Consider the following 13,196-nt stretch of genomic DNA (forward strand, 5'->3'; position numbering starts at 1 on the left):
AAAGCCCAAATCTGCCAAAATACCTCACTGTCTGGCCTTTCCCAACAGGCCTTTTTCCACAATATGGTCGATCCATTCCCTAGATCCCCTGTTGTATTTGTAGAGATACTATTTTTACGCGTATCGCCTGGTATTCTGGCTAGCATAGAAAGTATTCAGCACATTCCTTCTTTCCGATTATCTCATTTCTGCACTTGACGATCCTTCCAAGATTTCTTTCATCATTGTCGGCGTGAGATCTTCGCGAATCACGATCTTCATAGCCTCGGTATCGGATCCATCACGTCCCCAGCCTTCCATTATGTAGTCTTTAGTTGCTCGAATAAATTAGCGCATTACCTATCATAAGTGGGCATCTCAGGTATCCTTATGTGGAATAGAAAGCCGCATGCTGTGCATCGCATCGCTGAGAGTCGCAAGATCAAGGCCGGGGTGGTGCAGAGCTGTTGGCGATACGATATCGACACTGTTTTTCCATATCGTCAATCGGCATCGTCAAATCCCAAGTCTACCGATATCGTACCGGCAATCGACATCGACAAATTAAGAAACTGTCGATACGATATCGGCAAATATCATTATCGTTGGCGATATATCGTCACTGGTAATTGGGCAAGAAGAGAGTAGCTCCTGGTCCTAGATGTAGGCCACTTTACAAAGTTGGTGGGTAAATCTCAGCTTAGATACTCTGTAATTAGGGCAATCCACTTCTGTTGTATGGCCCGACGTTGTGCTGTTTCCGTGCTATGCGGCTGTATATATATATTATATGTTACTCTCCCGTCCTACCAACTAACTCTGCTAGTTCAATATACATGTCGGATCCTTTTTGAGCAGTTTCTATTCCCTTGCGCATGCATATGCATATTACTACCTTAGCCTTTTCCTGCTAACATACAATCGTACTGCCCTACTTATTCTATGGCGACGCCTTCATTCCTCTGTTGTGTTATATGGCAGAATATCCAGAGGTGGTAAGCTTTCAACCCCTCAACTCTGTTTAGACGCGACGCGTGTCAGAGGCTGTGACGCGTGCCCCGACCTCTTCTTTGAAGACAGTGAGCCGCCCTTTCAGAAACTTACCAACTCCACATATGACTCTTAGTCCCTGTTTCTCCTGATCACCGAGCCGGTGTCGACAGACAGCTATTATCAACCATTTGTATTCACTCGCACTGGGCCAGTGGCCCAGTGTATCCAACACAAAATGCATACCCGGCAGAAACGCGTCAACTACCGAGTTCTGAATGACGAAAGTGATAAAGAGTCTTTGCCCGAGGATCAAATCGACCAATCGAGCAAACCAAGCAGACCACCGAGCAACCTCACCCCTATTCTCCCAGCCAGTCAAGAAGACGTGGACGTCCTCGCCAACACACTAGATTGCGAGCTCCTACCTTCCGAGTCTGTGTCACAAGTGCTAGGATCCCAAGAGGGCTCGACGGATGCTATAACTTCAATCACAAGCTATGTATCCTCTCAGTACACCAAACGACCAGCGCCTGCTACTGAGTGGATCTGGGGTTATTTCGAGACCACAGCCATTGATCGTCCATGGGTTATCAAGAGGACTAGCAAGAGGAGGCTGGTCGATCGAGAGATTCGCTGTACGCACGTAGACGAGAAATCGGGAACCCGCTGTGACTGGCAAACGTCAGATTCCCAGAGGCAAAATACAACCAGCAACATGAAAACCCACTTGGCAAAGCATGGCATTTACTGTCCGGCCTCCAGTATACAGCCAGCGAAGAAGGAACAAGACATTCGGAGTTTCATAGGTGGTAGACAGAGTCTCACCCATCAGGAGGTCCTGGAAAGGAATGCTATTCGCTGGATCGTGACTGATATGAAAGCCTTCACCACTGTCGAGTCTCCAGAGTTTCAGCAAATGTTCCGAGATATCCCTGGGATTGACCCTCCCTTCACATCTCGCCACACCTTGCGGGATCGAATTATGCAGGAGTTCTCCATACAACGCACTAAGCTGAAGAGCGAGCTCACTTTGACTTGCAAAACCATATCCTTGTCGCTAGATGTCTGGACAAGCCAGAATCAACTTCCTATTTTAGGGATAATTGGTCATTGGCTGACTGACGAATTTGAGTACCGCGAGAGATTGCTAGAGTTCGCCGAACTTGATTGCGAATATGCAGGAAACAAAAGACTCGGTATACGCATCATTATTCCGTGGAAAGTTCTTTGGCTTAACAGCCGTCGACCTTACATCCCTACAGCCAGTATCGCTGGCTAACTTGCTAAGAAATAAGTACGTAAAGAATATTGGAATCGAGAATATACTGTACGACAGAATGGTATCACGGTTTTTAGTCTAGGACACAGGCCAAATGGAGATTCCATTGACTACTACCGTGCTTCGGAAGAAAACAGTTTTCCTAACCTCCATTACTGGGTTTCTGGGAAGTCAGATACTGCGTGCACTTCTCAATGATCCCAGAGTCGATCGAGTAATAGGTCTAGTGCTTGAATGCACTCAACACTACACAAGGCAAAAGGTTCAGGAACAAGCTGAAATCGGAAAATGGCGGCATCATTCACGGTGGTGCCTGCGCGAATTGAATTAATACATACAATGAACTTGAAGCCGTGAATGTTCTCAGCACAGTCGAGATTCTCTCCGGGCTCTCAAGCATGATTCGGCCTTGTCATCTAGTCTATGTTTCTTGGGGCTGTCTTCCGACCGAGGAAGAAAGCCATGCTGAGATAGCCAGGAAGCTCACTGATGCATCTGTATGATCAGACAATATTCATATCGGAGCTCTTGATCAATGAATACAACAAGCGACCCACTTTTTCGAAAGCTCGAACGGTCATTCCCGGCTTCATCGTTGGAGCAGAAAGGGAGGGAATTGCCCATACGGAAGATTTCTTCTGGAGGTTAGCATTCAGCGTCGCTCGACTTCAGGCCGCGAGCGAGCGACTCGGTCAGCTAACGGTTGCGGGTGGTGACCAAGTGTTTCAACTAGTTTCAAATCTACTTTTGCGACCAGAGAACGTGGTGAATCGAGTTACATATCGTGGCAGTGGTAATGCATCATTATTTTACGACATATTGTGTGACGCATTGGGCGTGCCAATCCGACGAGTCAATCACGCGCAATGGATGCAAACGCTTCGTGAGAATGTAACTGGTGCCGATTTCGACCATCCTTTCTTACCGGTAATGAAATGGTTCGAATAGTTTGCTGGCAGTTCCTGAAGACGCTTCCGAATCGCCAACCGGTAAACGGTAAACTCTTTGATGAGGCTTGAACTGTTCCAGCCCTCAGAAAATGCGGGGAATATCTTGGATATCCCTGTCAACACGAATCAAACACTCTAGTTCACGCGGTCATATACTTGAGAATTTCGGGAAGATTTGTCTTCAAGGCTCGACTTGGTAGCGCCGACCTGAATTCAGCACCATTGAAATGAGAATGTGTTATGTTTTCTCCCGATTAATTGCAGACTTTTCATCTCAATTCTTCATTCAGCTATCGCAATGCCCAACGTCAGAGGTGTATCAGACAAATCACGACCCAATGGCCAAAATTTCATCTAATAAAAGCCCTTCTATGATAAATCAGACGGAAAGAAAAGTTATGCTTAAAGATAGCAATAAAAAAATAGAAAACACAAAAACATACAACAGCACTTGTATGTCGGTGGTCACCTAGCGCCCACGATTTTGTCTAGGGCGGCTCGCCGCCCTATCTGGCCCGGGTTCAGGACCCGTTCACCTCTTCACCTGAACCGCCGGAACTGGCATCCAAAAGGTTGCAACCGCACTGATAAACCCATCGCATAGCCGGTCAGATCTGTCTACACAAATAGAAGAATTTTAATATTCAGGTCTAGTTCATTATTCTCCTCTATCTGAGTTATGTCTGTGGGTAGTTGTAGATTTCATTTATTGCAGTAATTGGACTTTTTCCAGTCGTATCTTCTAAGGGGTTCGTTCCATATTGATTTCTCCTATCACTACCTTTTCACCCATCCGCGAAAATTCCTTCTTGAGACAATAGGCGACCCTAAGATCGAGGAGAACAGGGAACCGGTCGAGGATCCAGTCGATGACGAATTCGAGCGCTTCCCACGATACCGAAATATCATCATAGTGGTTGTCATGACGTGGAATGGGCTGCTGTCTCCTATACTTAGCACCTCTGTTCTCTCGGCCATTCCCGATATCGCGGCCACACACCATACTTCGTGGTCAATCATTAGTCTCAGCAATGCCCTGTACATGGACTTTATGGCCTTGAGCCCTTGTTTCTGGGGTCCGTGGTGCCAAGGACTAGGACGACGAATAGTATATCTACATCCCTTTGCTCCTAATCCACATAGCTGGCCGAGTCAGTATTCGCACGGTTCACCGACAAGATAATGAATTGAATACTGGCAGCTCGATATATACAGTCCTGCTTCGCAAGCAGTGTAGTCTTCCTCGCATCGTCAATTAGAATGGCACTCAGTCCAAGCCTAGCCGGGCGATTCATTTAGACTCTAACAGTATATCTTTAGATAGCATTAGTATGGTACAGAGACCGTGGTTTACTTGGAAACATTACGGAAAGTTCAGGTATTCCACTGATGCTACAGAACGAGCCGTATCATAACTAACCCCTTTCAGCATTTACGGGCACGTACTAAGGATTTGGAAATAGCTCCTCATATACCACCGGCATTAAATGCCATCATGGGCGCCACCGTAACGCTTTACGGTTACGGACTGGACCAGTATTCGCTGTCCCACCAACAATGCTACGACGCCGACCGGTGGACGAGAGAGATTGGTCTGGATGGACACCGATGGAGGCGCAAGCCTGGAAAACGGGCGGATGCCTTACGACTCCCCGGGAACTTTGGCGAGGGACTGGGAGAGTCGGAAGGCATTCGTCCAGGCACCATGGCAAGCGCCGCCAGACGTGTTCATCGAGGACAGAGAGATGGCAGTGAAAACTCACGACCACATTCTATCCAAAGACCCAAGCGAAAGACCCTTGATTCTCTACACCGACGGGAGTGGGATCGAGGGAAAAATTGGAGCAGCAGTAGTCGTTGATCTCGAGGATCACCACGCTCACAGCCAAATGGGCGGCGAAGAAACGTCCACTGTATACGCTGCCGAGCTCAGTGCCATCGAAATGGCACTCAAATTAATCTTGGAGACCACGGAACCGTGGGCGGCACAGGCGAGAAACGGGCTTGTCATCTTTGCAGACAGCCAAGGGGCATTGAAGGCGCTCCGCCAACCACGGATGCCATCAGGACAGGTCTACCTGGAAGAATGCCTCCACCTGGTAAGGCAACACGCAGCCAATGGCCGTCAAATCCACCTCAGGTGGATACCTGCTCATCAAGGAGTGGCCGGCAATGAACGTGTCGACCGACACGCAAAGGAGGCGGCCCAGGAACCAGAAGGACCACAAAACCCAAACAATCGTTATATTCGCCTTGCAGCCGCAGCTAAAAGCCGCATTCGCCGCGAGGCAAAAATCGAGTGGGAAAGGTCATGGTCTATAGAGAGAACAGGTCGACCGACGAAACGCTTAGTCGAACGACCAACGAAGAAGACCCTGGAATACTGGTCCGACCTGCGGAAAGCGACAGCGTCCATTCTGATGCAGCTTCGTACTGGACGAATTGGCCTTGCTGCCTACTTGACTCGCATCAATCGGCGCGAGTCAGCGAGATGTGGTTGCAATCTGGGGAACCAGACCGTCGATCATATCTTGCTCGAATGCCCGCTACTCCAAGATGAGCGCAACTGGATGAGAAACGCTCTGTCCGACCGCGGAGTTGCTCTGCGACGCGACGAGCTCCTGACGCGGCCAGAGGCTCGCATAATTGTGGCCGAATTCATGGTCCGGACAGGTCTCTTAAACCAGTTTCAAGCAGTCGACCCATTGGCTCTCGGCACGGAAAAAGGCGACGAAAAAGGATGACCCCTCAGGACAGTGTGACGGAAGGAGAAGGATGGTGCCCGTTAGGAGTGCAGTGCCAGGTCCACTGTACCCCCTTGATGCAAGCGAGCGCAGGAGCGGCAGCCGACGGCCCAGAGGGCCGCGCAGATGAAGGCGGTGGGGGATGAAGTAGATCAGAGAATGAAGTCTGATTGTGGAAAGGAGAGTGGGTAGAGGGGAAGCGACGTTCTTTTTGGATTTCTTTTGTTTATTTTGTCTATTTTGTCATGTTTGCATACATTCTCGGACGACCAATCAGGGGCTTGCGTTGCAAGCCAGGGAAACAATCGTTCAGTGGGCTGGCGACCACCTTCAAGCTGTCGGCAGGCCTGACAGCACTCCCGCATAGCAGCATATATTTAGAGCAAGCTACATCGGGCAAATGACTTCATCATCATCATCATCACCCTTTCACGTTATTCCCGAAATGGAAGGTGGTGGAATTAACTATGTTGATGATGAAGCTGTCTAGGGTATGGAAGGCTAGGATAGTGTGGGGGAAATGGATGCCAGAAGGTGAGTCATATGGCTTAACAACTCGGTGGCTGGAGAGTATTTCGTTGCGCTCTACAGCAGTATGAATCAACATGAAGATGAATGTCTTCCAGGCACGAGGACTGAGGTCCTCCGACATATAAAGGCATGGGCTTTTTCACCTCTCGGAAAATGCCTTTTTTGGCTAAATGGGATGGCTGGAACGGGGAAATCCACAATATCTCGAACTGTGGCGAAGTCGCTCCACGAGACTAAACACCCCGGGGCAAGCTTTTCTCCAAGAGGGGTGAAGGCGATCGAGGAAATGCCACAAAACTTTTCCCCACACTCGCCAGGCAATTAGTGTTTAATTCGTCTGAGCTGACCTCTGGCGTGCGGAGAGAACTACATAATGACCCGGACATTGCTTCAAAATCGCTAACAGAGCAGTGCGATAAATTGCTTCTTCAACCAATTTTGTCTTACCGGATCCGATCAGCAACCTCCAACCACTGTTATAGTCATTGATGCTTTGGACGAATTTGAACATGATAAGGACGTACGAAACATAATCCGATTACTGCCTCTTTTACAGAAGGCAGGCGCCTTTCGTATTCGGATTCTGTTGACCAGCAGGCCTCGGCTGCCAATTCGCCTCGGATTTCAAAATATTGCAAATCATGATTATCTGAAAAAGCGACGGAACGCGACATATATTTATTCCTCCAGGACCGACTTGCGAAGATCAGGCTCGCAAAAAATATTCCTTGAGGATGGCCCAGCGATGACGTCATCCAAAATCTAGTTGCCATGCCCGTTCCATTATTTATTTCTGCCACCACTGTGTGCCGATACATTGAAAATTCTAAATGGAATCCCACAACGCGACTCGCTGAGCTCCTAAGGGACTAAGCCAGATACGCAACAAAAATGGACAAGACATACCAGCCAATTCTCACACAGCTCCTCGATGATCAAGACGATGACGAGCTAGAGCAGCAGCAGCTATTGCAAGAGTTCCAGCAAATGGACTTATCATTCTTCTCGCTGTCCCACTTTCAATCAATACACTCTCGCTGTTTCTTGGGATTAGAGCAGACCATATTACCAATCGATTGGATTCATGCCGGTCTGCACTAAGCGTGCCTAACAACAGAGATCGGCTTGTTAGGATTCTACATTTGTCATTTCGAAATTTCTTGCTCCAGTCTAACAGCATATTCCGATTTTTGAAAAGCTTTGTCTCTTTCTCTCCTTCTTGTGAATCATACACGAGTCCACGAAGCATGGCGATATTGCCGGATACTGTCTCACAACTATGCGACGTCATATGAAGAACAATATCTGCAGTCTAGGTAGCCCTGGAATGCATAGAGCCGAAATCGATCCCCAAACCATCCGCCAGTACTTACCGCCAGAACTGCGATACTCCTGTCGCTACTGGATACACCACCTCGAACAAAGCAGGACCTCATCTTCTAAGATAGAAGAAGTGCTATTATTCCTCCAGGAGCATTTCCTGCACTGGGTGGAAGCAATGAGCCTTCTAAGTATTGTGTCGGAGGTGGTGGGGACTCTTAATGTCCTCCAAAAGGTTATACCCGTAAGTTCCGAGGACAGTCATATATGATTATCACTGATAGATATAGGGGGGCCACTATCCCGCATTGTCCGACTTTCTGCAAGATGCGAAGCTCTTCATCCTTAAAAACGCCAGATAGTTGATAATGCGCCTCTCCAGCTATATTGCTCAGGGCTGGTATTTGCACCCAGAATGGCAATAATTCGTAGACAGTTCAAAACTGTGCTTCCTAGTTGGGTAAGTCAGCTACCACAAGTTGACGAAAGGTGGAGCGCAGAGTTGGAGGCTCTCGAGGGCCATGCGGATGCGGTTCAGTCGGTGACCTTCTCGCCTGACGGCTGGCTGCTAGCGTCTGGCTTCATGGATAACACAGTGCGGCTCTGGGACCCCTGCGATGGCTGCGACTTGACAGACCTGGAGGGTCGAAGGAGTTACCACTAACCTTGAATTTTCACCTGACGGTTCATATCTAAGGGCAAACTTCGGTTCCCTCGGTATTCAGGCAAGGTGTAGCAATCATGCTTCTGGTTCACCTCATGTCATTTCAGAGATACTCATCGAGCAAAGGCAGTGGATAACATTAAACGGCAAAAGGATACTCTGGCTTCCTACGGAATATCGGCCTAGCTGCTCCGCGACGAATTGTGCTTTGCTTGCCCTAGGACACGCATCGGGGCGGGTTTTCTTCATAGGATTTCGTGTATAGCATCCAACATATAACGGGCCAGGTCCCGATCTATAGCCCAGGCCAAGCCTGTGCGATGTGATCTATCAACTCCCCAGGATATTTAGTCACCGCTGGCCACCCCCTATTTCTAAACTTCTCCAAGCTTCAGATAAACAGCATGTTGGCACCGCTCAATTGAATCAATTCGGCCGTAGCCCTTCACAATACCGTTCTCAGTAATCGTTTTTCAACAGTTTTAAACCAACCAATCAATAATGATCGCTGGGTTCTCGTTTTTCGTACGTTGATAATCATATCGTTTTGAAAAAACGTGATTGTAGTTCTTCTCGGCGTTTAGTGAACTTGATTACCCAGTTTTGTCCCACTGTTAATGGGGGGTATTTCCACGGTCGGCCAGTAGAATATTAGCCATATCTCTCACATGAGAGGGCCTAGGCGCTGCACCACGCGAGTCCATAGAGAGAATCCACTGTACTAGCGAATCCTCTTCGAAATAGTCAATTTATGACTATTCGCACGTGTATCAGCGCGTGATGGTCGCCCTTTAAGGCGCGCGCATACTGTTGTGTATGAGACGTTATATCGTAATGCGGCTACGCGTGTTGATTCAACCTTTCCAGTTTGAATATCCTGGATAGCTAATAGGACCCTGCCCTCGCGATTAGCCAATTCTTGGCCTGATTGAGTGCGTGATGGTGTCATAGTGGGTGGTTGAAAATGGTGGGTACGCGACGGGACGCGTTTTTTGATGGGGTTGACCGCTCAGTAGTGGATTACGTTACCTAAACGAGCGCGAGCCCAGGCAAGAGATATTTCATGATGGATATCAAGAATTGGTGGCTTTTAAACAACAGGGTGGAATCTCATTTCGCGAGCCTTTAAGACAAGACATAAGATTTGCCCGCAGATCTCAGGATCTAGTAGAGCACAAATCTTATCATAGGTAAGAGCACGGCGCTCAATCGACTGTCAAATCCTGTCGATCGGAGAGACTGATAACGTAATTCCCTGCCGTTCGGAACACCCGCCCGTTCGGAACACCTACCCCCATTAGAAATTTTTGCATAAAAATTTATCAACCAAAACGCATCAATTTAGCTATATCTGACGATTTTTACATTGATTGATCTTATGGCCAATTTCCCTACACCCACTACACCTTGGTGGAGCCCTGGTTGCTGGCTGAGCTAGTTGAATAGCCTCATCGGCCTGCTCATGCGAAACGACCCGATCAGCTTCAACTAGCTGACTAGCTGCGTAACTAGCTGTTGACCCTCTTCAACTGTCAAGCCTCCTTCGTGAACTATTTGCCGATTTGACCGTGTGCGTTTCTGGCGTGTTTTCTCATTACCCACGCGTAGTCTAGCGTTTCCATGCAATAATAACGCTGTTGAATGAAGCTGTTCGTAATGGCCCTTGATGATTTGATCTACCAGCGTTTTTAATGGGCTCGGAGGGCTGTTTGACCGTTGTCTTAATAGATCTTTGAGTAACGAAGCTGATTTTTCTAGTTGAACGACGGTCCTGGGTGTTTTTGGGCTAAAATGGCTATCGCTGGTGGTTGGCCGGCTATTCGGTGGTGACGGTGTTTTGAGTGAGATATTAAGCTTCGAAAGTACCCGTTCTGGGTCAATTGGAACAAGACCAGTAGCTGCGAATGCACTTTGAATAATATGTGGTTGAAAGGCCTCGGTACGCGCCTGGGGGTAATCATTAAGGAAGTCGAATTTGTCGATAGTGTTATATGACCAACGAGCTAGATCGCTCACGAAGCGGCCGTATGCGCGTTTTAGTATAGCAAAACAGCCAACGTCAAGCGGTTGTAAGAGATGCGAAGAGTGTGGAGGCATACAAAGTGGAATCACATTGTTTTCAGCGCAGATTTGGTCGAATTGAGGTGTAAGGTGGCTACCGTGGCCGTCAAGAATCAATAGCCGATATCCACCCCTCGCACGCGCTGTAGTCGCTGGAATAAAGAGCTTTTGTAGCCAACGAAGGCCAATTTCATCGGTTGTCCAGCCGTTTGGCGAGACCTCGATACGCCAGTCTTTTGGAAGATGAAGCTGTTCGTCGAACCAAGAAGCGATGAAGTTTTTGCCTTTGAATATCACGCAAGGCGGTAGCGAATAGCCATCAGCGCTTACTGCTTCGATCGCAGTAACCCATTCACGATTACCCGGTTGTAAAAGCGCTCGCCGACCATAATATTCAGCCCTTGTAACTACCCGTTGTGTAGATATAAGTCCCATAGCGAAGCCGGTCTCATCAAAGTTATAGATATCCCCCGGTTGGATACCATTCTCATCAATAACACGTTGGACGGTCGCAAACCAGGTTCGTAGTGATTTTGGGTCTTCGTTTTGGGCGCGTTTATAATCGTAGCGTCGTGAGAAGGTTGAACGAAGCTCGTCTCGTCGGTTGACGAAGCTTGATGGCCAATTCTTGCCTACTGTAGCCGGAGGGTCGTCACCACGGGCAGCCAATAGAATATTAGCCATTTCTCGCACAGTAGACGGCCTAGGCGCTGCTCCACGTGAATCCATAGAGAGTATCCATCTAGTAAGCGAATCCTCTTCTAATTGGGTCAATTTATGGCCTGTTGGGCGCTTATCGACGCGTGAGGTTTGGCCAGTGGCGCGTGAGTGTAGTGTGGTGAGTGGTATTTCGTATAGCTTCGCTGCAGCGCGAAGAGAGTTGATACGGCCATTTTTGATATCTCTAAGGGCTAATAAGATCTTGCCCTCTTGATTAGCCGATTTCTGCGCTGATTCGGCGCGTTTTGGTGGCATGGTAGGTGGTTGAATTAGGTGGGTGGTTAGAAAGACGCGTTTTTGGATGGGGTGTTCCGAACGGGCGGGTGTTCCGAACGGCAGGGAATTACGTTATTACAATCAGGAGCAGGATGATTCAGCAGATACCCAATCTCCTACCCGTTTTGTATGGTAATCGGGTATTCTCGGTAAAGCAGCGCTGTAACACACTAAAACCCTGAATAGATGGCATCCTGAACGGGAGCCGAGAGATAGTTCTTCAGTCAATCAATCGATCGCTGAGATGGTTCAATTGGCCCCTCGCCAGTACTAGTCGATACCGATATCCGACAGTCCGACAAATCCACGATATCAGCTTATCAAGACATTCAGGGGTAATCTTAGGTAACCGACCGCATTTCTTAGCTTTCTGCGATGTAGGGCGCTCATTAGAGGCTTGGCGGGCTTGCTTAAGACCACAAATTCACCTTGGAAGCAATTTGGGAATAGGAATATTTCTCTTCATGGAGAAATCGACCGTAAAGACGCTGCTCGCAAGTAAGCTCCGGCTTTCGAGGCATGACAATGTTTGGTATGGTAAATTATACGCAGGGTATATCGGAGAGTATTGAAAGGAGAAAGGCGGTGAAGGGGGGTCTCCCGTATTCCTAGGGGGGCTGTAGACAATGAGACGGAAGTTTTACAAGCTTATGTGTGGGGGTGTCACTGTGATTCATTTGTCTGTTTTTTTTACCTGTCCAAAAGAGGAGACAGTCATCCAATCAAATTGAATGAATTCTGCGTTGCCATGAGGGCCCCTATAGTCGACCGTACACGGGAGCAGAAAAACAACGCATGTCGTGCAAGCCAATGAGAACTTGAGATCCATGTGATCTGCAACGGACCTCAGCTGGCGACCTGAAAGCCACCCCAGCCCCTCCATATCAATTTTCACCAAATGAACCTATCAATTCCCACCGGTCTACTCGATCAATTTGTCCTACATACCAATGGAAGAGCCCAGCGAATCTGTTCTTGGAGATCCCCATCTCTTAAGTGCTCTCAACAAGCTTGTGGAAGGTGCTGCTGAGCTAAAACAACTCATCGAGAAGTCCAACAATAAAGCTAGCCGTAATGTTGACGGATCTTACAATGGACTTGGCGTTGGCGTGGTCCAAAATGGACATGGCAACCAGCCAACAGCACTGACCACCCTTCGACTTGGACCTGCAGACCCTGTACCCGACTGGCTGCAGAGGGAGTTCATAAAGAAGGCACCGTGCATGAAAAGACTACAAGAGTTGAAAGGCGCATTCAGGGGACATATGTTCAGTTTGCAAGCCATATTCTTACATGGTATACATGAACATCAGCCGACGGGCAAGCGCAAATACTATCATGGAGATGGTTCAGACCAGTGGCTCGAGCGATACAAGAAGTTCTCGGAGAAGATCTTCAGAGCTTGGCCTCCAGCCTTTGGAGATGTGGATGGGGCGGAAGAAATTTTTAAATGGGGTGGAGATTTCATCGAAAGTAAAACCACCGTACTTGTGACTACTGATCTGTCTGGGGTGAGTAACAGAGTTAGCTTCTGGGTGGCCTCTGATGAGCTTGAGCCTTGTAAAGAGAGAAATGCCCTAAGACCGCCCTCGCTGATGTATATCCTTAAATTATAGATTGAAAGAAGTCTTCCAAGCCCTGGCAGCGAGGCCCATGTGCCAACACGTTCATCTTTTTCT

At 48.2% G+C, this 13,196-nt stretch overlaps 3 protein-coding genes across 3 annotated transcripts; all 3 read left to right on the forward strand.

Moving 5' to 3' along the window:
• Nucleotides 1-1,207: 1,207 nt before the first annotated feature.
• On the forward strand, nucleotides 1,208-2,251 carry N7532_002622 (uncharacterized protein; the record flags this gene model as incomplete). Its single annotated transcript, XM_056615116.1, has 1 exon — nucleotides 1,208-2,251. The coding sequence occupies one exon, from the start codon at nucleotides 1,208-1,210 to the stop codon at nucleotides 2,249-2,251; it is 1,044 nt and encodes a 347-aa protein (XP_056478088.1).
• A 398-nt stretch (nucleotides 2,252-2,649) lies between these two features.
• Nucleotides 2,650-3,199, forward strand: N7532_002623 (uncharacterized protein; the record flags this gene model as incomplete). Its single annotated transcript, XM_056615117.1, is given in 2 exon segments — nucleotides 2,650-2,748; nucleotides 2,759-3,199. 2 exon segments carry the CDS (start codon nucleotides 2,650-2,652, stop codon nucleotides 3,197-3,199), a joined length of 540 nt encoding a protein of 179 aa, XP_056478089.1.
• A 9,268-nt stretch (nucleotides 3,200-12,467) lies between these two features.
• On the forward strand, nucleotides 12,468-13,133 carry N7532_002624 (uncharacterized protein; the record flags this gene model as incomplete). The annotated part of the gene is made up of 1 exon (XM_056615118.1): nucleotides 12,468-13,133. The coding sequence occupies one exon, from the start codon at nucleotides 12,468-12,470 to the stop codon at nucleotides 13,131-13,133; it is 666 nt and encodes a 221-aa protein (XP_056478090.1).
• Between the last annotated feature and the right edge of the window lie 63 nt (nucleotides 13,134-13,196).

The sequence above is a fragment of the Penicillium argentinense genome, assembly GCF_028826775.1.
Source record: "Penicillium argentinense strain IBT 30761 chromosome Unknown utg000003l_segment0_segment0, whole genome shotgun sequence".
NCBI classification, from domain to species: Eukaryota; Fungi; Ascomycota; class Eurotiomycetes; order Eurotiales; family Aspergillaceae; genus Penicillium; species Penicillium argentinense.